Source organism: Girardinichthys multiradiatus, chromosome 23 (assembly GCF_021462225.1).
Source record: "Girardinichthys multiradiatus isolate DD_20200921_A chromosome 23, DD_fGirMul_XY1, whole genome shotgun sequence".
Taxonomy (NCBI): Eukaryota; Metazoa; Chordata; class Actinopteri; order Cyprinodontiformes; family Goodeidae; genus Girardinichthys; species Girardinichthys multiradiatus.
Window position 1 is genome coordinate 41439838 of NC_061815.1, and position 23467 is coordinate 41463304.

At 39.3% G+C, this 23467-nt stretch overlaps 1 protein-coding gene across 2 annotated transcripts; it reads right to left on the reverse strand.

The window, feature by feature from the left end:
• Positions 1 to 3062: 3062 nt before the first annotated feature.
• slc25a48 (solute carrier family 25 member 48) lies at positions 3063 to 20617 on the reverse strand. 2 transcript variants are annotated; one of them, XM_047352731.1, is made up of 7 exons: positions 20399 to 20617; positions 18320 to 18363; positions 17502 to 17573; positions 16670 to 16922; positions 14265 to 14552; positions 10515 to 10648; positions 3063 to 3585 (listed from the first exon to the last, which is right to left on the reverse strand). In XM_047352731.1, the coding sequence occupies exons 1-7, from the start codon at positions 20448 to 20450 to the stop codon at positions 3481 to 3483; spliced, it is 948 nt and encodes a 315-aa protein (XP_047208687.1). In that variant the 5' UTR covers positions 20451 to 20617; the 3' UTR covers positions 3063 to 3480. The 2 variants fall into 2 exon arrangements, with proteins under 2 accessions (XP_047208687.1, XP_047208688.1); XM_047352732.1 differs by lacking the exon at positions 3063 to 3585 and adding an exon at positions 6267 to 6318.
• Between the last annotated feature and the right edge of the window lie 2850 nt (positions 20618 to 23467).

Consider the following 23467-nt stretch of genomic DNA (forward strand, 5'->3'; position numbering starts at 1 on the left):
ATTAAAGGTGAACTTCAAGCTCAAGGAACATCAGTGTCAGATCGCACCATCCGATGTTGTTTGAGGCAATGTGGACTTAATGGGAGACGACCAAGGAGACCATTGTTGAAAACAAATCAAAAAAGCCAGACTGGAATTTGCCAAACTACATGTTGACACGCCACAAAGCTTCTGGGAGAATGTCCTTTGGACAGATGAGACAAATATTGACTTTTTGTCAAGGCACATCAGCTCTATGTTCGCAGATGGAAAATGAAGCATATGAAGAAAGAACACGGTCTCTACTGTGAAACATGGAGGCCCTGTTATGTTCTGGGGCTGCGCTGACGGGATAGAGGCAGTCAGTGTGGTCCAATGCTGCTGTAGCTAATCTGATGTAGACTACACAAGTAGACATGAAAAGATTCCAGAAAAACAGCAGCCATTTTTTCTGTAACATCATGAAGTGATTTATCTGACCTTAAGTTATCTCCAAGTTAAAAAGGACACATGCTCACATGACTCCCTCAAATTCTAACAAAAGCAAATTCAGAAATGAAACAAGGCTAATGAGATGTTTATAAAGATTTATTTAAGTAAAATAAGACTTTTGGCTTTTCAACATCTGGAAAAGCAGTTAAACATATTTACACATTCACATGAGGATAAAGTTTCATAAAATATTTCCATTTAAATTCCCTCCCGATGCTAGTGTGGATTTAGTATCTGAAAGTGTTGATCTGATATTACCCGCAGACCAAAAGTAAACTTAAAATAACAAGGTAACTGTATGGCAGTGGCTCATATGGATCAGAAACGTTATAGGAAAGATTAAAGAAAAACTCATTTTTCTTAATATAAGAAACATATGTAGAAGTAGATGGTATCACAAAATATTTATTGATTAGGGTTAACCCTGACCCTGCATGGTGGTGCAGTTGGTAGCACTGTTGCCTTGCAACAGGAAGGTCCTAGGTTCAATTCCTGGCTGGGGCTCTTTCTGCATGGAGTTTGCATGTTCTCCCCGGTACTCTGGCTTCCTCCCACAGTCCAAAGACATGCCTGTTAGGGTAATTGGTCTCTCTAAATTGACCTTAGGTGTATGAATGAGTGTGTGCATGGTTGTTTGTGTGTTGCCCTGTGATGGATTGGCGACCTGTCCAGGGTGTACCCAGCCTCCCGCCCGTAGACTGCTGGAGATAGGCACCAGCTCCCCCGCGACCCACTATGGAATAAGCGGTAGAAAATGACTGACCGACCGTGTAACATTTCTTTCCCCTACGGATAGGAACACCTGGCATCAAAAAGAAAAGCTGCAGATGTGCAAACGAAGGTCTGATTCAGCTGCAGGACTGATCCAATAACAGACAACAGCCCACACCTATCTTAAAGGAATGCACACATTGTTTTGGTGAATAAAAATAAAATAAAATCACCATTCATAAAAAAAAAAAAAAAAAAAAACCTATTGTTGAGACCAAATTTATCTCTCTGCTTCTTGTCAGTTTCCTGTTACTAATTTAGGGTACGGACGGTGTTAAGCTGTTAAAACCTAAAATGGTCCTTTTAGGAGCTACAATGCAAATAAAATATTAAGATAAATTGCAGATTTCTTACAAGGACAGACAATAATTTGTCAGTTTTTAACACTTTGAGTGCTAGTGTGCTTGAAACAGTGAAGGGCTTTCACAGAAGAACTCAATTATTGGAGAAAATGAAAAGCAACATGAATTTTCTGTCTTCACAAAGGAGTCACATCACAGCTACTCCTCTACAACCTTATGCAGTTCTTGTTCTATATCTTTTATTTTTGAATATTTAATGTGCACAAGTTTTAAACCACCACTAATTTCTTGTTTTTTCTTCCAAGCAGCCATACTTTCCTGTAATTATTGTCTGTGGTCTACATCACTGGTTCTCCAGACTTTCTGAATCTTATTTGTAGTCCAGTACCTGACCATTTATAGCCATTGATCTATCTATCCATTGTCTATAACTGCTTAATCCTCGAAGTGCCTTGAGACAACATGTGTTGTGAATTGGCGCTATATAAATAAACTGAATTGAATTGAAATATTGAGGTGCTGGTAGCTATCTCCAGCAGACATTGGGTGAAAGGCGTGGTACGCCCTGGAATGATCACCAGCTCATCACAGTGAAACAGAAAAACATGCAAGAATGCACACACTCGAACCTATTCACACTCATCCGAAGGTTTTTGGAAAGTGTGAGGAATCTGGAGTACCCAGAGAGAACCCATGCATGAACAGGAAGAAGAGGTCCTAGCTGGGATTCTGGTCCAGGACCCTCTTTGCTGCTAGAAAACTCTGCAGCCTTAAAGTCTTTATTTAGACTCTGGGTGATTCTTTCAGTACAATACATTATAAGTATAGTGATAATGACAGAATATTGTGCAGTGTTTTCCTAAAGAAAATATTAAAAGTGGACAATTTGATAAGATATTCTGATATTCTAATTTAATTGGTTCTCTGCCAAGTTGTCTGTTGTGCAGTGATACAACACTGGTTCAGCTTTTTAAATTAGGAGGCTTTTTGTGCCTTGATATTTTATAATGCAGTGTGGGTTGTTTTAACAGACAGGAAAAGATTGGTATGGAAATTATTTTAAGTTGACTGAAAGAAGTGTAAAAGCTAATAAACTCCAAAGAGAAACTTTAAAAGCTCTACAGGAAGTCTAGAGAACTGTCTTTCAAGATGGCTTCCCAAGATTACATGAAAGTCTCGCTTTTTGTTTCAGAAATCTAAAAATGATGGGGCATAATGCAAGTACTGTATGTGCATCGTTAATACAGTGATAAATACCTTTTACCTTATTGAACAGCTCCTCCAACCAAGCAAAACTGACTCCTGTGTTTCAGTTTATACAGCTCCAGCACAATGAACTGACTTCCAGACCTCCAGGCTCCACTTAGCCTCCTATCCATAAACATATTTTTATCCTCCATAATAATTTACCCATTTGTGCAACAATATCTAGTGCAATTTGTCTTCTCGTTTGCTTTCACAGCCAGTCCTTGATAATTTTATAAATCGCAAATCATCCTGTCACATGTATTATGTAGATTCCCATTTACAACAAATTTATTAAGAAATCATTAAAAGATTTTAAAAAATTGATGAATCTTTCAACACAGCTCAGTGAAAAACCTTCAGTGACACTTTCAGAAACTTTCCTTATTCTGCCTAAAGTATCAAATCACCTTTGTGTATTCCTGCTTTTCTGAGCTCAGGTGTTAAAGCAGGACTCTGCACACATGACTTTGGTGATCCGAATAATCTGATTTGGAGTATTAAACAGGAAAACCTCACTCTCCAAGTAACCTATTTTTGATAAAAGGGTCAGTTTTGGCTCAGACCTAAAACATTTGACTAAAAGCAGCCAATATAAAGTGCTCACAATCTCTCGTCTTAAGCAAACTGGCTCCGGTTCGCTGTGTGCTTCCTTCCGAACCAGCCGAGCGTTTGCGTTATCCCTGCATTCCTAAACACTCCTGAAGAACTGCAGCGACAGTTCGTAGGTCAGGAACATAGTGGAGCTCATCGGGAAGCCTCGGATGGCGTTAACAGAAGCTCCCCGGAAGAAAACCTGCAAAGCAAAGAAAACAGTTTGGCCACCCATTTTAATAGGCTTTCAGTTTGTTTGTTTACTACATTTTGAGCTTTGACAGTGAAAATCACAGCGTTCTTTTCTAATTGGCATATGAAGTATCTGTACTAATGTTTGCAGGCTGTTCATAGCAGGCAACCTACAGCACTGTTCACAATTCTTCTTTCAGGAATCTCTGGCAGAGAGCAGAATTAGTGTTTCTATCATTTACAGCAAGTTGTCCAGGCCTTGAAGCAGAAAAGCAGTCCCAGACCATCACACGACCACCTGTGTGTTTAACCGTTGGTATGATGTTCTGTTTCTGATACGCTGCGTTTGCTTTTTGTTGACCAAACGGTGGAAGGTGTATGGGATGCAGGAATGGATTCTTAGGTCCACTTTTATCTCATCAGTCTACAGAATTTCTCTCCAAAATGTTTGGAAGATTGAGATGACCTTTGTGTTTTTATCAGCAGTGGTTTCCACCTCCGAAATCCGCCATTGTTTGGCATGGTTCTGCAGTCTCTTTCGTATTTTAATCATAAACAATGACCCTGAGACAAGTGAGGCCTGCAGTGCTTGGGAGTGATTTTGGTAGGTGGGCTACTCCTAGGAAGGTTCACCACTGATCCATGTTTTCTCCATTGCTAGATAATAGCATTACCTTTTACAGACAGAGAGATGTCATTGACTTAGTTTCTCATCTGTTGTTGAAGTTCTTCAGATCTGCATGATGTGTTGCTCCTTGAGATCTTTTTGCCTACTTCATGTTGTCAGACAGGGTCTACGTAATGATTCCTTGATTCCACATGTCTGGCAGCCACTGCCCTGGGTCAAAGGTTCAGTTGAAATTTAACTTTAAAATGTGTCTAATCATTCATGGTTTAACAAGGGGGTGATAGCTTTTTCCTCTTAATAAATCAAATAAGATGAAAACTGCTTGTGTTTACTAGGGTTATCTTTTATAATTAAAATTTATGTGATGATCTAATCTAAAACATAATCCAAGTGTGACTAAAAAGCAAAATCCATAAAAATACAAAAGGAGCACAATAACCTTACATAACCTCACTTAAAAGAAATCTGAACCATTATCGGATTATTCTAAACATACAAGTTTGAGTTTGTATTTTCTTGTAGTCATTTCCTGACTAATGAAGATCAACAGTCCCAACTGCCTTAGTTGCATGTCATGTTTGCTTGTTTTTTTTTACCATTTTGAGAAGAGGCTAAAAGAAAAAGGGCCCCCTGTGTTGCATCAATTATTTAGTTAAAAACATCCATATAAACATATTTCCCAATTGAACAAAGTTACTTAGATTTTTTGTTCTGATATGATAAAAAGTTACACAAATTTAAAATTTCAGTTAGTAATAAAATATTAATTCATTTTAAAGTTTTTTTTATACATCTTAACCAGAGTGGTAATGTTAACATGTTTTTAAAAGGGAATTCTGCAGGAAAGTTGACTCCTTCCACAGCTTTTCTCCTAACTTCATAGTTATCAAGTAGATTCTATCAGACTGTACCTTCTGACTGTCTTACTGAACACCTACATGGATGGATGTTGTGGAGGAGTTACTTTTAGATCACAAGGTCTCGAGCTTTTATAAGCAGTCTCAGCAGTGTCCTTTAAACTCAGCTCTTCAGTAAAAGGTCTTAAAAAGACCTCATGAAACCATTAATTGCATTCTATCATATTTTTATGCAACATTACGAGGCAATAGTCATACCTTAACACACAGTATCTTGTCTGTGTGTCAGAATCATACTCAAAAACCGACATGTGGTATAAACTTCAAGAATTACACACACAGTTCTCTGCCTTCAGACATTAAAAAAAAAGACTATTTTCCAACATGCATTCAGTGTTTGCATCACTTAAATGCTGGATTTTACTTTACCTAAACTTAGACATGGGCTCATATGAGATTCTCAGGGTATGATAAACTTGTGTTGAAATACCATTTATGTATGTGATGAAGTAGTAAGTTCAATTCAATTTATTTATATAGCGCCAATTCACAACACATGTTGTCTCAAGGCACTTCACAAAAGTCAGGTACATACATTCCTATTAATTCTAACCATTGAACAGTGCAGTCAGATTCAGTTATTTATTCAAATTGGTTAAAAAGTTTTTCTATCTAAGGAAACCCAGCAGACTGCATCCAGTCAGTGACTTGTAGCATTAATTCCTCCTGGATGAGCATGTAGAGACAGTGGACAGTCACTGGCGTTGACTTTGCAGCAATCCCTCATACTGAGCATGCATGTAGCGACAGTAGAGAGGAAAAACTCCCTTTTAACAGGAAGAAACCTCCAGCAGAACCAGGCTCAGTGTGAGCGGCCATCTGCCACGACTGACTGGGGGTTTGAGAGAACAGAGCAGAGACACAAAGAAGCACTGATCCAGAAGTACTTTCTATGGGAAGGAAAAGTAAATGTTAATGGATGTAGCTCCTTTAGTCGTTTCACCTAGAAAGAAAGAACAGATAAACTCTGAGCCAGTTTTCAAGGTTAGAGTCTGAAGGAGAGCACACAGAGTTAGTTACAGTAAAAGCTCAGTCAGTAGCTATGTCTAGGAGAGAGAAAGGGTTAAACACTAAAAGACAGGGCCGTGTGGATCATCTGTAGAGGGTGAGCATTAAGTTGTTGCCAGCAGAAGCTTGGACGATGCCCCTCTCCAGAAAGGTGTCACAGGTAGACACAGAGCCAGGCCAGGTGTAGCTTCTAGGAAGAGAAAAGAGAGAACAAAGTTAAAAGCTGAAATAACAGCAAATAATGCAAAATTGGAGAGTATTGTGAGAATGTAGCGAAGAGGGTGAAAGTGGTCATTATGTGGTCACGATTGTGTCCCACTTGTTGATTCTTCACAAAAAATTAGAATTTTATATCTTTATGTTTGAAGCCTGAAATGTGGCAAAAGGTTGAAAAGTTCAAGGGGGCCGAATACTTTTGCAAGGCACTGTAAATCCCTGGAATACAATTCTTGGTTATTTTTATTTGCCGTTGCACATACTATGACTAGTTTCCGCTGTTTGCCTGAATTGCTTTATCAGGCATTTAAAATAAATACATTCAGCGGAGCGACTCGTTATTTAACTTTGCAGGACTCTGACCTGTTATAACTCCATTTATTGATCAGTGAGAGTCAAGCAGAACAGTTCAGTCCACTTTCTCAGAACATTAATGATCATCTGGTATTGATCACATGACTGCTGTGTTTTTTTTCCTTCCCCAATACAGATGCAATGACGTTTTTTCCACGTACGAAACCGCTGACACAACAAACAGTCTGAACATCTGGACACGGCGTTTACCAGCAGATTGGGCCAAGAACAAGTTACAGCCAGTCAGTCACCTGATGTACCCTCCATGATTCAATCAGTACAAGCTGACAATGTCAAAAACATGTCCGGTTTGTGGAACATACTTCTGCCTCATTGAATCATGACTTGTTTTCCAGTTAGGGTTAGTTTTTCCATAAGGTTCACACGATAAAACAGATTTCAGGGGAACTTTGTTGTGAACATACAGCTCGTCTCCCATCACGGTTACACCATTTCAGCTAGGATTTTAACATGTAACGATCCAACCATTACGATCAGGAAATAACCAGTTTATGCATTTCCAGACATTTGTGTTAATCATTAATCTTTTCCATGTGAACAAACTACTGAAGCATATCCTGTTCGTGGAAAAAAAGCAAATTCAAAACATTTAATGCCATGGCTAAATGTTGTCCGTTTTATCCCCACTGTTTTATAACACAAACATGCAGAATAATAATGTTAAAGTATCCAACTTAATAATTTTTAACCCTAAGCCTATTTCTCGTTGTGTGGGGATAACTAACACTGCACATCCCCCTGAACACATCATCCTCACAATGAAGCACAGCGATGAGAGGATCATGCTCTGGGGATGCTTTGCTTAAGCAGGGAGAAGGCAGCAGGTCAGAGTTAATGGAGAGATGGATGGAGCTAAATAGAGGGACATCCGGGAGCCTGTTAGAGGCTGCAAAAGACGTGACATTGGAGCATAGGTTTAGCTTCCAAAAAGGACAATGACACTAAAACATTAGGTTTTAGATCAAAGACAGACTTTAATTCAACTGGAATGAATTGAATGTAAATGCACGCCACACATTTCAGCTTTTTGTTTGTAAAAAAAAAAAAAAAAAATTAAAAAAGTTGAAAACCATGCATTATTGTCCATCCATTTCACTACTACGTGGTACTTTATGTCTCAATAGTTCACACCTTATGTTCATCTATCACATAAAATCCCACGTAAGAGCGAAAGTGAATGTTTTTTTGTTTATTTGTTATGGTTGCACAAGTGTTAAGATTTTTTCTACCCCTCAGGTGATTGCTTGGAGGTGTGGTCTCAGTTATTTAGCTGATATGGGCGTTCCCAACGGGTAGTTGGGTGAAGGTTTTTTTTGCAAACTTTTCTATTGACTGTCATCTCAACCACCTTCATTCTAGATCATTATTTTGAACGTTATTTCACAATTCTGATCACAAGCGATGTACAGGTCCTTCTCAAAATATTAGCATATTGTGATAAAGTTAATTATTTTCCATAATGTCATGATGAAAATTTAACATTCATATATTTTAGATTCATTGCACACTAACTGAAATATTTCAGGTCTTTTATTGTCTTAATACGGATGATTTTGGTATACAGCTCATGAAAACCCAAAATTCCTATCTCACAAAATTAGCATATCATTAAAAGGGTCTCTAAACGAGCTACGAACCTAATCATCTGAATCAACGAGTTAACTCTAAACACCTGCAAAAGATTCCTGAGGCCTTTAAAACTCCCAGCCTGGTTCATCACTCAAAACCCCAATCATGGGTAAGACTGCCGACCTGACTGCTGTCCAGAAGGCCACTATTGACACCCTCAAGCAAGAGGGTAAGACACAGAAAGACATTTCTGAACGAATAGGCTGTTCCCAGAGTGCTGTATCAAGGCACCTCAGTGGGAAGTCTGTGGGAAGGAAAAAGTGTGGCAGAAAACGCTGCACAACGAGAAGAGGTGACCGGACCCTGAGGAAGATTGTGGAGAAGGGCCGATTCCAGACCTTGGGGGACCTGCGGAAGCAGTGGACTGAGTCTGGAGTAGAAACATCCAGAGCCACCGTGCACAGGCGTGTGCAGGAAATGGGCTACAGGTGCCGCATTCCCCAGGTCAAGCCACTTTTGAACCAGAAACAGCGGCAGAAGCGCCTGACCTGGGCTACAGAGAAGCAGCACTGGACTGTTGCTCAGTGGTCTAAAGTACTTTTTTTGGATGAAAGCAAATTCTGCATGTCATTCGGAAATCAAGGTGCCAGAGTCTGGAGGAAGACTGGGGAGAAGGAAATGCCAAAATGCCAGAAGTCCAGTGTCAAGTACCCACAGTCAGTGATGGTCTGGGGTGCCGTGTCAGCTGCTGGTGTTGGTCCACTGTGTTTTATCAAGGGCAGGGTCAATGCAGCTAGCAATCAGGAGATTTTGGAGCACTTCATGCTTCCATCTGCTGAAAAGCTTTATGGAGATGAAGATTTTTCATTTTTCAGCAAGACCTGGCGCCTGCTCACAGTGCCAAAACCACTGGTAAATGGTTTACTGACCATGGTATCACTGTGCTCAATTGGCCTGCCAATTCTCCTGACCTGAACCCCGTAGAGAATCTGTGGGATATTGTGAAGAGAACGTTGAGAGACTCAAGACCCAACACTCTGGATGAGCTAAAGGCCGCTATCGAAGCATCCTGGGCCTCCATAAGACCTCAGCAGTGCCACAGGCCGATTGCCTCCATGCCACGCCGCATTGAAGCAGTCATTTCTGCCAAAGGATTCCCGACCAAGTATTGAGTGCATAACTGTACATGATTATTTGAAGGTTGACGTTTTTTGTATTAAAAACACTTTTCTTTTATTGGTCGGATGAAATATGCTAATTTTGTGTGATATGAATTTTGGGTTTTCATGAGCTGTATGCCAAAATCATCCGTATTAAGACAATAAAAGACCTGAAATATTTCAGTTAGTGTGCAATGAATCTAAAATATATGAATGTTAAATTTTCATCATGACATTATGGAAAATAATGAACTTTATCACAATATGCTAATATTTTGAGAAGGACCTGTGATTCTATTTACTCGACGAAGGTGTGTCCAGACTTTCGACTGGTAGTGTGTGCTCCAGATGTTTGTGTGGGGTGGGGTGCATCGATGTTTGTTGCAGATGGTTGGCTACCAGGTCACCTGCAGAATGAAACCTGGTAAAATGTTGATAACGCTAATAGCGTTTCCGTTTTAACCCTTTATACAATATTAAAGTTCAACACACTGATGTTGTGATGAGGATTATATATTTCCTGTGTATCGTGCAGGCTTAGTGAAAAGCCCCTTATGGTAAGGTGTGTTTGTCTGCAGGCTGTCGGGGTGTTTGGTCACAGAGGAAGGATGCAGGTCTCTGTTCTCAGCTTTGAGCTCCAACCCCTCCCATCTGACGGAGCTGGACCTGAGCTACAACCACCCAGGAAACTCAGGATTTTCATGAGCTGTATGCCAAAAGCATCCGTATTAAAACAATAAAAGACCTGAAATATTTCAGTTAGTGTGCAATGAATCTAAAATATATGAATGTTAAATTTTCATCATTACATTATGGAAAATAATGAACTTTATCACAATATGCTAATATTTTGAGAAGGACCTGTATTTGTTTGATTGGACCAAAGTTTATTGTCATACGTTTTAAGATAAATTCACAAAATGCAAATGGAATTTATCATGGCTTATTGGAGACGCGTCACAGTACAAAACCCTACTCAGCCAGCAGCGACTATTTTTTTGGATTGAAGTCACTACATCCTAATATATTACATGTAGGTTTTTTGTTGTAACATGTCATTACCCACCTCTGCTCCCTCAGTTCTGTAGCTTTGGATAATGCAGTGTAAAACTCCATTATACTTCCTCTGCAGCTGGGCATCGGCCTGCATTCGGCTCTTTACCACATCGGCTGGGGTGGCCGTGACCCAAGAAATAGACCCTGAAGAAGAGGAGAGAAATCAGACCACCAGAATAAACACAATGAGGGTTCTGGATTAAACTCCATGCTGCAGGACATGCTTGATTCAGGTGATCCAGAAAGCACCAAGGTATTAAAAGTACATGTGTATTCATTCAATCATTCACTACTGCTTATCTGAAACCAGGTCTGAGCAAAGATCCTTCTCTATCCCTTCCTCTTTAATCTTACCCAGAGGCAAGATGATGCGTTTCAAAGATCCCTTCACATATCTCTCCAAAAAGTTCCAGGTCTTCTCAAAGGGCTCATCTAGGTGGGTCAAGCCTGAAGCTTCTTCGTCAGAAGATTGTTTGATGGGCATCATTACCGGTTACTCCTCTTTGCCTACACAGCTGAGTTCCTTTCTGTGTCTTGAAGGACGAAGACTGCCACATTTTGGGAATATTGTGGTTTGTTTCGTCACCACCCAGAGCTGAAAACCACGTTACGGCTTAAAGGTGCATCAGCTGGTAAATCAACAGTTTAACCCCTTCACTCAAGGCAGCACCTCAGTCCCAACCCACATTTAGCAGTTTAATCTTCTTCAACAGAAGACCAGTCTCAAAGTTGTAGCAGACCGTGCAGCACATGCTGGAGGTTTCCGATGAGGAAGGACCGCACCATCTATAGACAACAAAAACAAAAAGCTCCACCTCCTGGGTCCACATCCAATGAACTAATGAACTAGAATTAGAGCCAAACCAGTGACCAAGGATAGCGCTGGCTGAGTCAAATACCAGGTTGAAACAAATCACAGTCTGATTCTGAGTGCACAGGAACCAAATGACTTTTATCCCAAACTCCAGAACCCCCAACAGAACAACATGAGGGGCGTGGGCTCTCCAAGCCAACATGACCTTCTGCTGAGTGGATTAGCTATAGAAGTCCAGGACGAGATGCACTGACATCCCAGCAAAAAATGGCTTAGGAGACATGAGATGATAAATATGGTAATTTAGTTGTTTGTATTCGATTTTTTTTCCCATGGATGTATTAGAACTTACAATTTTCAGCAGGTTTCAATGCAAAACAAGAGATGGACGAATTTAAAATGCTGATTCATAAAGTTCACCTGAACTTTCAACTTCTTATCAGGTTCCCCAGACAAAATATATATGGAAAGTACCAGCAGAAAACTGCTGATAACACTCACAAGCCTTTTTATTACACACATCTTTATAGTACTGGGTTGGACCTACGTTTGCCTTCAGAACTTCCTTCATTGTTCATGGCACAGATTGAACAAGGAGATATTCTTAGCTGATTCTGGTCCATGTTGACATATTAGCATCATGCAGATGCTGCAGATTTGTCCCAAATCTCCCATTCCACCCCATGAACTTTGTGACATAGTTCAATATCCTGCTAGACGTAGGAGACTGAACATAGGTACACTGTGGTCCTAAAGGCGTGGACATGGTCAGCAGCATTACTTAGGTGGGCTGAGGCATTTAAACAATGTTTGATTGGAACTTAGGGGTCCCAAGTATCCCCCACACAATAATGCCACCACCACCAGTCTGAACTGGTGACACAAGGCAGGAAGGATTCATACTTTCATATAGTTTACGCCAACCTCCGACCCCACCATCTAAAAGGTTTCAGTTGCAGATCTAATTTTCAGAACCATTCTCTGCAAATCTAAGATGTGTGTGTGAAAATCCCAGCAGATCAGCAGTTTCTGAATTACTCAGACCTGCCCATCTGGCACCAACAACCATACCACATTCAAAGTCACTTTAATCCCCTTTCGTTATCATTCTCATGCTTGGTTTAAACTTCAGTAAGTCTAGATGCCATAATGCATTAAGCTGATTTACTCTATGTGGCAACAGGTGTACCTAATAAAGTGGCCCATGAGTGTATGCTGCAGCTGAAATCATCAAAAAATTGACGTTACTTTGTGGCATGAAACACAAAATGTATTCAAATGTGACTTCACAATGCTTTAAGATAAACATTTAACATTAAGCCTGAATGAGAATAAGTGGAAGATAGATGAGATTAGTTCAGTGAAGATTTGAAGAAAAAGAAAAAAATGCAGATTGGGTCTAATGACATGGCCTTAAAGGCTCTGAGCTTTAATTTTCTGGCAGCTTCAATCATTTATTGGGTTTGTGTTTCAGTATTTTTTTATTTCTCTTACAATGTCCAGCAGCACAGCGTGAACATTCTTAGGGCTCATTTGGATCAGTTTGAAGGGACGTGAACCCGTACGGGCCCCCTGCTTTACAGCAGCTGACTGAGCCTCTCTGTCCTCCACGGTCTGACTCTGTCACGTGTTAGCAGCTGGATGGCCTGCAACTGGAAACAATCCTGCGTGACCCCACGGTGTTTGTCTACAGTACACATACAGCTCTCATACACAGAAGCTCTCAGCCTTCTGATTGGCTGCAAGTTTACACACCCTTTCTTACTCATGCATCGTTGCCTGAAGTTTCTCTTTCTAATCCTGATTTCAGATCCTTAATATTTCTATATGTTGTTTTCCTGGAACTACATTCCCTGGAAAGGAGGTCACTGGACTTTTAAAGCTTATTGGCTGCAGTCATGTGGATTTGTCTCACATTTAAAAAGGGAAAAACTTAAAGTAAAAGATGAAACATCATGATGTAAGACTAGGCTAAAATGCAACATTGTACAAGATTCTGACCAATGTGAGAGAAAAATTTTACTGTGGTTGGTGAAAGTGAATGGAATACTTAAGCTAAATAACATAAGTATAAAACCTAGAAAAATAATGGTACCTATCTCCGACATCTCATAATGCATGACTGTATTTTGTAATACCTGTGAGATTATTAATTGCGGCTTTAATGGGAGTTTTTCTTATGGAAAAGATGTTTTTATATTAAAAATAACTGATAATGACGGATTTCTGCAAAATCTATGAACTTGATGCGATCAGCTGGTACTTCTTAGATTTATTATTATTTTTTAAATGCATTGTGTTACAACTGAATTGAACTGTAATTTGATGTGAATCTAGTTGGAATGAAATTGACTAATATGAACTGAATGTGACTCTTCATGACTAGATACTAACTGGACCTGTTTGTTTGATAAATTACATCAAAATGTCATTATGTGCTACAAAGGCCACCCTCACCTTTATGTGTTTGTCTAAAATGCACCATGCACTTTATTTTGAAGGGAATTAGTAGAAATATGTTACTTACAAACCAAAGTCTTCCCATTTACATGCCGACAGAAAGTCACACATTTAGTTTGGGTCCATCTCAGTGGCAACAAATCAGATATAATGAGTTGGATGCTAATTTGACCTAATTTTTTATATTTTTATTTTCTACCAACTGCCAAATTTACTTCTTTGACTTCTTGACCATAACAGGGAGAGCAGTTCTAGTAACATCCTGTCAACACCTTTATCCATCAGTTGATCAGCTAATATTTTCTTTTATTTTATTTTTACCATTTTCTGGCATTTATTGAAAACATAAAATAACTTTTACAAATGCCCTCTTGGTCTGTTAAGGTTTAGTTTGTGGCTACCTTCATAATCTACTTCAGGTGAATGAATTACTCACATATAATCCAAATACTCAGTGTAAAGCCAAGTAATGATTCCACCATTTACCTGCTAAACCTCCTGCGAGCCAGATGGAGCAGGGGTGAGGGCTGGAGGAGGTGGAGGGGGTCAGCAAGTTACAGAAGATGGCGTACGGGATAAAGTAGAGCGTGTATCCTGGGACGTCCCTCAGGATCATGGCTCCGGCCCCTCTGTAAAGTCCCTGTATTCCCTCGGTCTGCAGGATGCTGCTGATGCAGTGGATCGGGCCTCTGTAGAGTCGCTGGTTGGGGATGTGGACGGAGCGCAGGGGGATGTTGGTGCCATTGGACACATTACCAGCCAGCTGGAGGTTCCCTGGAAATGAAGAGATAAAACAGTTCATTTTTACATTACTTTTATAGTGGTAACAGGAGCATACTATGAAGGCACAAAGAAAGTCACATTTGCCATGAAACATCTTTATGATCCTAAGACTTCTGGGGAAATAATCAGTGGACTGACGAGACACGTGCAACATTTCAGAAAGTGTGTGTCCCATTATATCTGGCAGAAAACTAAAACAGTATTTCATACGTCTCAGTCAAATATGGTGATAGTAACGTGGTCTTTTGCTGCTACAGGATCCCTACAATTTAACCTAATTCACTTCTGCTCTCTACCAGAAAATCCTGAAGAAGAATGTCCAACCATGAGTTTTTGACCTGAAGCTCACTTGAGTTATGCAGCAGGACAATAACGTGAAACACGCCAGCAAGTTCTCCTACAAAAACAAATTAAGGTTTTGAGTGGCCTTGTAAAGTCCAATTGAGATGCTGTGGTCTGACCTTTAACTGCCTGTTTAAGCTTGAAACTCTTGTATTTCCTCAGGTTACCTTTCTCTGATATTAATTCTTGTTTGATGATCTAAACCAGTTTAACAAGTAAGAAGGCCTAACCAGCAATCTGTGCATTGCTGCTATACTACGCCTGTGTTTATTAACTGTTAAGAAACATCACTACCACTAAGCTGACGTCCAAACTGTGTCCTAAAGTCTGACAAAACGTTTTGGCCTTTTGCACCATCATAAAACAAAGAACAATTCCTTTAACAGCTACAGCCAAAGCGCCTTTGAGGAAACAATCACATAAGATCAGGAGTAAGAGGTGCGAAGAGACTATAAATGTGTCATTTACTGTTTTATCTGAGAACTGACCTACATTAACCTTCATTTTATTGGTTTACAGTTTAAACGATTAGGGCAGACCAAACCACACAACTCCAGCCACAGACATGACCTTGTAAGACCGGATAAAGGTGGGCCTTTCAAGCTCAGACTAAGAAATGCACATCCCTCAAAAAACTACTATATATTCAAAGTTTATTCAAGACCCATGTAAATTTTAGCAATATAATAAAAATAATTCAACGAGAAAGACAATAGAATTTTTGGAAAAGAGGAAATTTTGCACACACAGTTCTGAAAATAACACTCATTGTGTTTAAACTTCTACTGGAGAAGTTTCGTTTTTTTACAATAGTGTTTTATTTATCTAATTTAGGAAGGAGATGGGTTCTTTGTCTCAGAGATGAAGATGTTTGGTGTGAAATGTGTTCATCAACCAGAAAACAAAAGCAAAAAGCCTTGTGAAGATACTGGCTGAAGCCAGAAAGACATGTCCTGTGGTCTGATGAAACTGTTAGGTATTTGGCCATCGTTACATACAGAGGAAAAACAGGCAAATTTGCAAGCCTGTGAACACCATCCCAACTATTAGTGTGGTGGTGGTAGCATCATATTGTATGAATGCTTGGCAGCAGGAGAGATGTGTGCACTTACCAAGAAAGCAACATCTCAAGACGTCAGCCAGAAAGTTAAAGCTCGAACAAAAATGTGTCTTTCAAATAGACAATGGCCCTAAGCCTACAACCAAATTACTTACAAAGTGGCCTAAGCACATCAGAGTCAATGTTTCAATCCCCCAGAAAAAGAGCAGGCAAAGATTGAGCAATGTGGCACAACAAACCTGACTCAGTTACACCAGTTCTGTCAGAGAGGTTATCAGTCTGCTAATACTGTTTATATAAATATCTGCTTTCAACTATTTCTCATGCCCATTTCCAAAGATGTTAGAAAGGATTCAAACTTGGCAGCTCATGACAGCAACCTCTGCCAGAAATCATTTACTCACCTGCAGGTCCCTTCAATCTAAAGTTTAGACCGACGTTTTGAATTTAATAATCCCATCGAAGCACCAGTAGCTTATCATCTGGTTAAAATACACTAAAAAGTATGTTCTTGTTTCATCCTCAGAGTCAACAGATTTTACAGGAAGGCCATCTGCTGAAGGTATTGTTATTTTTTGATAATTAATTTAATAATTGCCCAATGAAGTCATATCCTAGAAAACAGAAAAAAACTGCGGATTTCCTTTTTTCCCTGTTAACTTGCAAAAAATAAAAATCTCCCAACAGAAAAAACAAACAGATTTACCTGCCAGAACCGTCTGCGTCTGCATTTGCAGTCTGATCTTGACCAGATCCACTGGAGCTCCAAGGCCCACTGACATCAGTCCGGTCAGCATGCTGGCTGCAGTCATGTCCAGCATGCCACAGGGATGCCATCCGTCGCCGTAGCGATACTTGCTTATGAGTCTTTGAGTGTTGCTGAAGAAGCCAAACACAACTGAGTTGTAGACAGTGACGCTGGCGAGCGGGAAAGACATGCCCTTAAAGAACCCCATCACCTGAGCGTTTCATTAAAAAAAGAAAAGAAATCGGGTCGGTTGGTCCATTTTAACACAAAATGGAACAAAGAAAAGGAAATGTAAGGTAACTAAAAACAGAAATAAAACCAAAATTTAAAGTCAAGTTGAAACAGAATGCTGTGGCTGCCAAATGTCTCTCCCTGCAGAATGAAGGCTAACATTTAGGGAGATATTTTCAGGATCAAAACACAGCTGTCCACTGGATAAATCATACGATCCGTGGGAGAATGTGGTTGGTTGATGGTTTATCACTGAGAGCTGAGCTGTAATTATGTTCACTGAACCAAAATGTCACACGTCTAAAGAGGGAAAAAAATGAACCAGCCATGTTAGGAGTATACATAATGTGAACTTATTCTTACACAAATTGTTAATTAGTTGTAAAAAGTTGGTTAAAACATCCTAAAGGCTGAAGTCTAAAATTATGATGACAAAAACAGAATCAGAGTTCTTAAAAGCATGTGATTAAAACCAACAGGTCTCAGCCCTGATGTACATGTGCTAGAACATGGAAGTCATCTGGAGTAATATGGACTGCAAGGAAGTTCAGAGTTTTACCGTCTCCTTCTTGTAGATGGTGAGGATGCAATGGAGCGTGTTCTGGTAGCCATTGCCCGCCTGGAGCCGCGTCTGGAAGAAAGAAACCGTCCAGAGTTATATTTTACACTGGGTCATGGATAAAATCACCCGTCCATCCTTTCATCCATGATTAGGTTGGAGATGTAGGGTAAACCAAGGCCTTCCCAGGCTAGAAGGTATATATTGTCCCTCAAGCAGGTTCAGGTTCTGCCTTAGGGTCTCCTTCAGGTGGGACATGCCTTGAAAACCTGCAAATGAAGGGGCATTCTGATCCAACACCTCTACTCTGAATGCCCTCACAAGTGGCAGTGACTGATTTCCAAATTGTGGGATGCATTCCACCGTTTTCCATTTGAGAACCATACTTAAATAAACACAATCATCAACCTTAGCTAACACCCATAAAGCAAGAATTCAATCAAAGATCCATTGCCCCAAAAATGATTTGAATTGATAAAAACCTATGGGTTCAGTGTGTTCAGTTTTTCTCAATATATTTGCCAGTATTTTTAATTTTTACTCATCAAATCCCTTTGCCTTGAGTGACTCTTTAAAGCATCCAAACAAAGGTTAACCCTGTTTGTTGAAAAGAAGAAAGGATGTGTTGTTTTTCCCCTTCATGCACTTTGTAACTGCACATAAGAAAATTAAAGCAACATCTCTGAAAGGTTTTAGTGCCATGAGGTAAGAGTTATTGAGCAACAGGTGGTAGTGTCTTTAAAGAGGCTTTTATCATGCTGTAATCAGGAGGAGACATTTGTAAAGGGTGAGAAATGGGGCAATTCAGTCTTAATTACCTTCACTGTGTCCAGCGGATGTCCTACGACTACACTGGAAGCGCCTGCGGCCAACAGACAAACAGAAAACGACACATTGGTACACAGAATATACCAGAAAAAGAAGAAAAGCGGAGGTGCTTTGTTACTGAGAGAAAAACATGACTTGGTAACGTTCTGAGATTTCGGTTACTTTTAAAGATAAAAACATGTTGAGATTAGACATCTCTAAGCAAAGAAGGATTTCAGTTAATTTGCCAAGTCAATCTGGACAGTAGCTTTAAAATGACGCTATCAGAGATACACAGAAATGTTTGCATGGAGAGTACGCTCTGGTAAGCTTGAACACAAAGCAGATTTATCTCTACTCTGTCTTATAGATAAAACAAAGAGAGCATTAGACGGCTGCAAAAAAGAACCATGGTCAAACGCAAACCATTGCAGCCCCGTTAACACACACGCACACACAGCAGCAGTTTCCAACCCTGTAACAAAGATAATGACATGTTCCGCTAACCCGCTGGGCCCCAGCAAACATATTTAGGACTCTGCACAACATAAACATTTTACATTGGTTCAGGGTGTGGATTTTCTAAGCTCTGGGCGCAATGTTGCACATGACATTACTGATAAATCTTTAGATAAAGCCTTCTTTATCGCTCTGGTGGGTTGGTATGTCAGAACATATGAATGTGAGGTCGCGCTACACATGTAACAAGCTGATCCTGATGCTAAGGCTATGCTTCCTTTCAGTCCAACTGGGGTACTGGGGTTCTAACAGTCTCACTTTAAGATTAGCAGTAAAACAGAAGACAGTCTAGTTCCCTGAACGTTCAGCATTTTGGTCATAAAAAGTAAGATTGAGATAATCGCAAAGATCATTAAATATTAACACAATCTTGCATGTTTTTTTGGAAACAAATATTAAAACTCGTGTCAAATTCTTATTGCAACAAGTTTTGAAGAGATACATTTCTGATGATTTTGATCTAAACTCTTTAACCAATAAGACAATAAATTAAATTATGCTACAACATCTCAGGAAGTTTGGGGTCAGCTCTGCATTGATTATTGTATCATTTATAGAAAAAAGAAGTCAAAGCAGTATTTTTTACCATTTGGGCTGTTGGGAACTAATGAAGAACCGTGTTTTTTATTTGTGACCTCTTGAAGAATTCAAGCTTTCAGAAAGTCCAGACAAGCTGCCGCACAGTGTATATTTGGCCTCTCTAAAATGAAACTGGGGAATATTAGTATTGAACATGTCCATGTCTTCTTCAGTAAACATGTTTCTATTGGGCCCCCTGGCAGGAACTTCACACCATACGTCAGTAGCCAAGTAATAAATAAAACAAACCAACCTGAACATCAAAATTTCTAATTTCATATTTTTTCAGATGCAGATGTCTATCATTTTATACATTTACTGTAGAATTGTATTAATTATTTTAGATTTTTACACCAATTTACTTTTTAACAACACTTTGAAGATTGCATACGGTTTATTTTAAATAATTAGCTATCCAAATACTTTGTTTATTGGACAAACAACCACTTGATTCAGACCTATTTTCTAGGGGTTACGCAATATCACGGGAGTAAGCAGTAGTGCCCCTAGCGGTCTTTTCTGTAATTGCAAATATTCAACTAAAAGCGGATTTCAGAGCAACAGGAACAATTTGTACGCAACCAGAAATCCATTAACAGACACAAAAATCTTTTATATGAGCGAAAAATAAAACATTTCACAACTGCATTCCAGTTCCGATTATAAAAACAAGAAAGGAGAGTTTTCAAGTGTGGAGAAACGGAGGAGGGAGGAGGAGGATTCGTGTATTATAACCCCCCTTTGATTATAGGATGTGGATGCAGTAGTTTTCCATCTTAAAAGTTGTAAAAGTTGCAGCTGGGCATCGACGGAAGCTTGTGCAGGTGTCTGAAGCAGGTGTTTTTACGTCGCAATTACGATTAAACAAAAATAATTGATGGTTATAGAAAGAAAAAAATGCAAAAGAACTCCCTTCATCATTTTCTCCCCACAGAGCCCCCTGACAAAGCGTTTCTGACCGAACAGAACAAGCAGAAGAGTTTATTTCTCACCGCCGATCCATCCTGCGATGAAATCATCCAGTCGAAAATTCTTTGAAGTCATCTTCGTTTTAAAACTTCAGCGCATCAAAAGTCCGCCAATAACCCTCAGTATCTGCGAAAACAGGCGAGCATCGCTTCTTATCGAAACCCAGCCGACTTCACGCCTTTCTAAGAAAACAAAACCATATTTTAGGCACTGGCTAAATTGATAAAGGCGAAGAGACGCAGCTCAACGTAACCAACCAATCAGAACAAAGTGTGGGTTTGCGGGACAGTTTTCCTGCCCTGTCAGAGGCGGAGTCTTGAAGCCAAGCAGCCAATAGGAAGGCTTTCATGGTAATGAGCCATGAGGAGGAAAAAGCCGAACAGGAGAACAGTATTTCTGTTAATGATGATGGTATTTGCAGTTCTTCTTTAAGATCCGGATTATTTGTCTCAACTCACCTGAAAGGCGGTTCTTTCAGCTCCAAAACAGATCTTCCCTGCATGTTACTATTAGTACTAATTCTAAACCTTAATCTAATAAAACTAATGTATCTGCAATGTTTGAAATGGGTTGTTTAACAGAAATCTATATATAAAAAGATTAACTGTAAAAACCAAAATCCAAATGAGAATAAGTACATATGAACTGATTTAGATAATTGTTTTAAAACGTTAAACCTGTAGAGACAATTTGTGTTTTACATGTTGTTTTTAAATAGTATTTGACATCTTTAATATGCACACTAAGTTATTTGCAGAATTATAAACATTAAGTGCAGATGTGTAGTTGTGTAAAAGGGTTCACCCCAGGCCTTAAAAATTATGCAGAATTTTGATGTTCATTGTCCCTATGTACATGGAATAAAACAAATATAAGAAATCATCCTACATTTAATAATGTTATGTAATTTTATTAAATTAGAACTAAATGCAATCGCACGGAACTTTACTAGACAAAAAGATCCAATTTGTACCAAGAAATACATAATCAGATCAGTTTAACACAATCCAACATTAGTTATAATACAGTTAAATTCAGTTTATAATCCAAATTGGTAAAAAGTTGCCCACCTTTGGAAGCCCAGCTGATCACATCAGGTTGTTGACTTTGCAGCAAATCCTCATCCTGAGCAAACTTGGATGCATCCCTATCTAACGCTTGATATATATATAAAAAAAAGCAAAACACAAGTGACTCATGTTTTTAGGTTTTGGTAAGCAGTAAAGCTAATTTCCCATTGTCTGCGTAACACAAATACCGATAGGAAAATTCAACAATCAAGCAGCTCTGTTTATATATTATATCCTGTCGTTCACATCAGTGAGTTGGCACACAGAGTCCGATCAGTTGCGAAACACTACCGACATACCACTAATTTCAGTTGTAAGCTTGAACCCAGGCTCCTTTTAGTAATCAGATACACTCTGAATATTGTTACAGGAACCAATGAAATGGGTTCCCTGCTTTTAGACCCTTCTGGTAACTGAGAAGGACCAGCTGGATGCCTGGAACTAAATTATAGTTTTAAGGTCACCTCTGGGAGCCAAGGCAAGCAGCAGGAGGCCACCCTCAAAATAAGGTCAAATTTGTTTTTAGCTCTCAAAACCTTAGAAATTCCCTTTACATTTATAAACCTGCTCTTTCCTACCTTGGCTTCCAGTAATCTTTAAGGGAACACTAATCTTTACAACAAGGATTTGCCTTTTAAGTCATGTTCCTAGTAGTGGCAATCTGTGGAATTTGACCAAAATCAGGAACACCCTGGCCCAAAGCAATGGTACAGAACCACTCTACACATTCATGACCTCCAGACTGTGGTTCTCAGAATTTACAGTTTAACAGCTGCAATGTAAACTTTGTAGTTTTCAAGCTTCCCTGTTTTGTGAAACCAATTGGACACAAAGTGACAGACTCTCTGTTTTTAGAACTAAAACAAAAGGCTAAATGTTGAACAAAATATGACAGAAATGTTGCCAGACATCGACATTGTCTCTTCATTCAAAGTTTGTTTTTGTTCGATAATTTGTAGAAACAAGATGTTGCTGCCTGGTTCTATTGAAACTAAAGGGTGACAAAAGGTCTTTAAAAGGTTAACTGGTCTGTGGACTAAAATAGTAGCTGAAGTTAATGTTTTAAGGTAACTAATGAAGGACACTCCCCACTTTCCTGCACAAAAGCATTAAGACACAGCATTATGACACAGACAGCAAAAGATTCTGAAGAATAACCGGACATAAACAAGTTTTATAAATAATAAATGCAATCTGTTTTTTCTCAGAGGTTTTACAAAAACAGGAGTAGTAACATCCAGACAGGTTTTAGGATGCCATTATACTTAGAATTCATAGTTATTTTTTCTTTTCTATTTTGTTTACAACAGTCTCTCCTGCTTTTCTAGATAGTAACGAAAGCACCCCCAAAGTTGTTGTGAAATCATAATGACTATCTTAATGTTGTCAGAAACCCTCATATAATTAATTTTCTCACATAATAACCATAAAGACTGTGTATTTTATTGAGGTTTAATGCTATAGACCAGTACAAAGTAGTAGTTGTGAATTCGGGGGGAAATGATACATGGTTTCCAGCGTTTTTATATCTAATTTGACCTTAGAGTTAATATGTTACGAAAACCACCCTTCTTTGCAGTTGCAGCTACTGTATTTGTCTTTTGGAGTGAGTGTGTCTCCATATGGTTTGCGCATCTAAAGGCTAAAAAACACTTTTTTTTGCAATTGCAGAGACTCAGTCTGATTGTTTGGAAAAGTTCTTAGCTAGATTTAGTTTAAATGGGGCATTCTAACACATGAATCTGTATTGATCTAAACATTTTAGCTCTGGTTGTAAGTTCACGGCCATTGTCCTGAAGAAAGGTAAACATCTCCCCAATCTCAATCTTTGCAGATTTTCTTGTATTTTGCTCCATCTATTCTCCCATCCTCTCCTCTGAGCAACTTCCTTGTCCCTGTTGAAGAAAAGCATTCCCACAGCATAATGGTGCCCCGACCATGTTTAGCTTTGTGGATGGAGGGTTCAGGGTGACATGCAGGGATAGTTTTCCTGCCACACACAGAGTTTTACATGCAACCCAA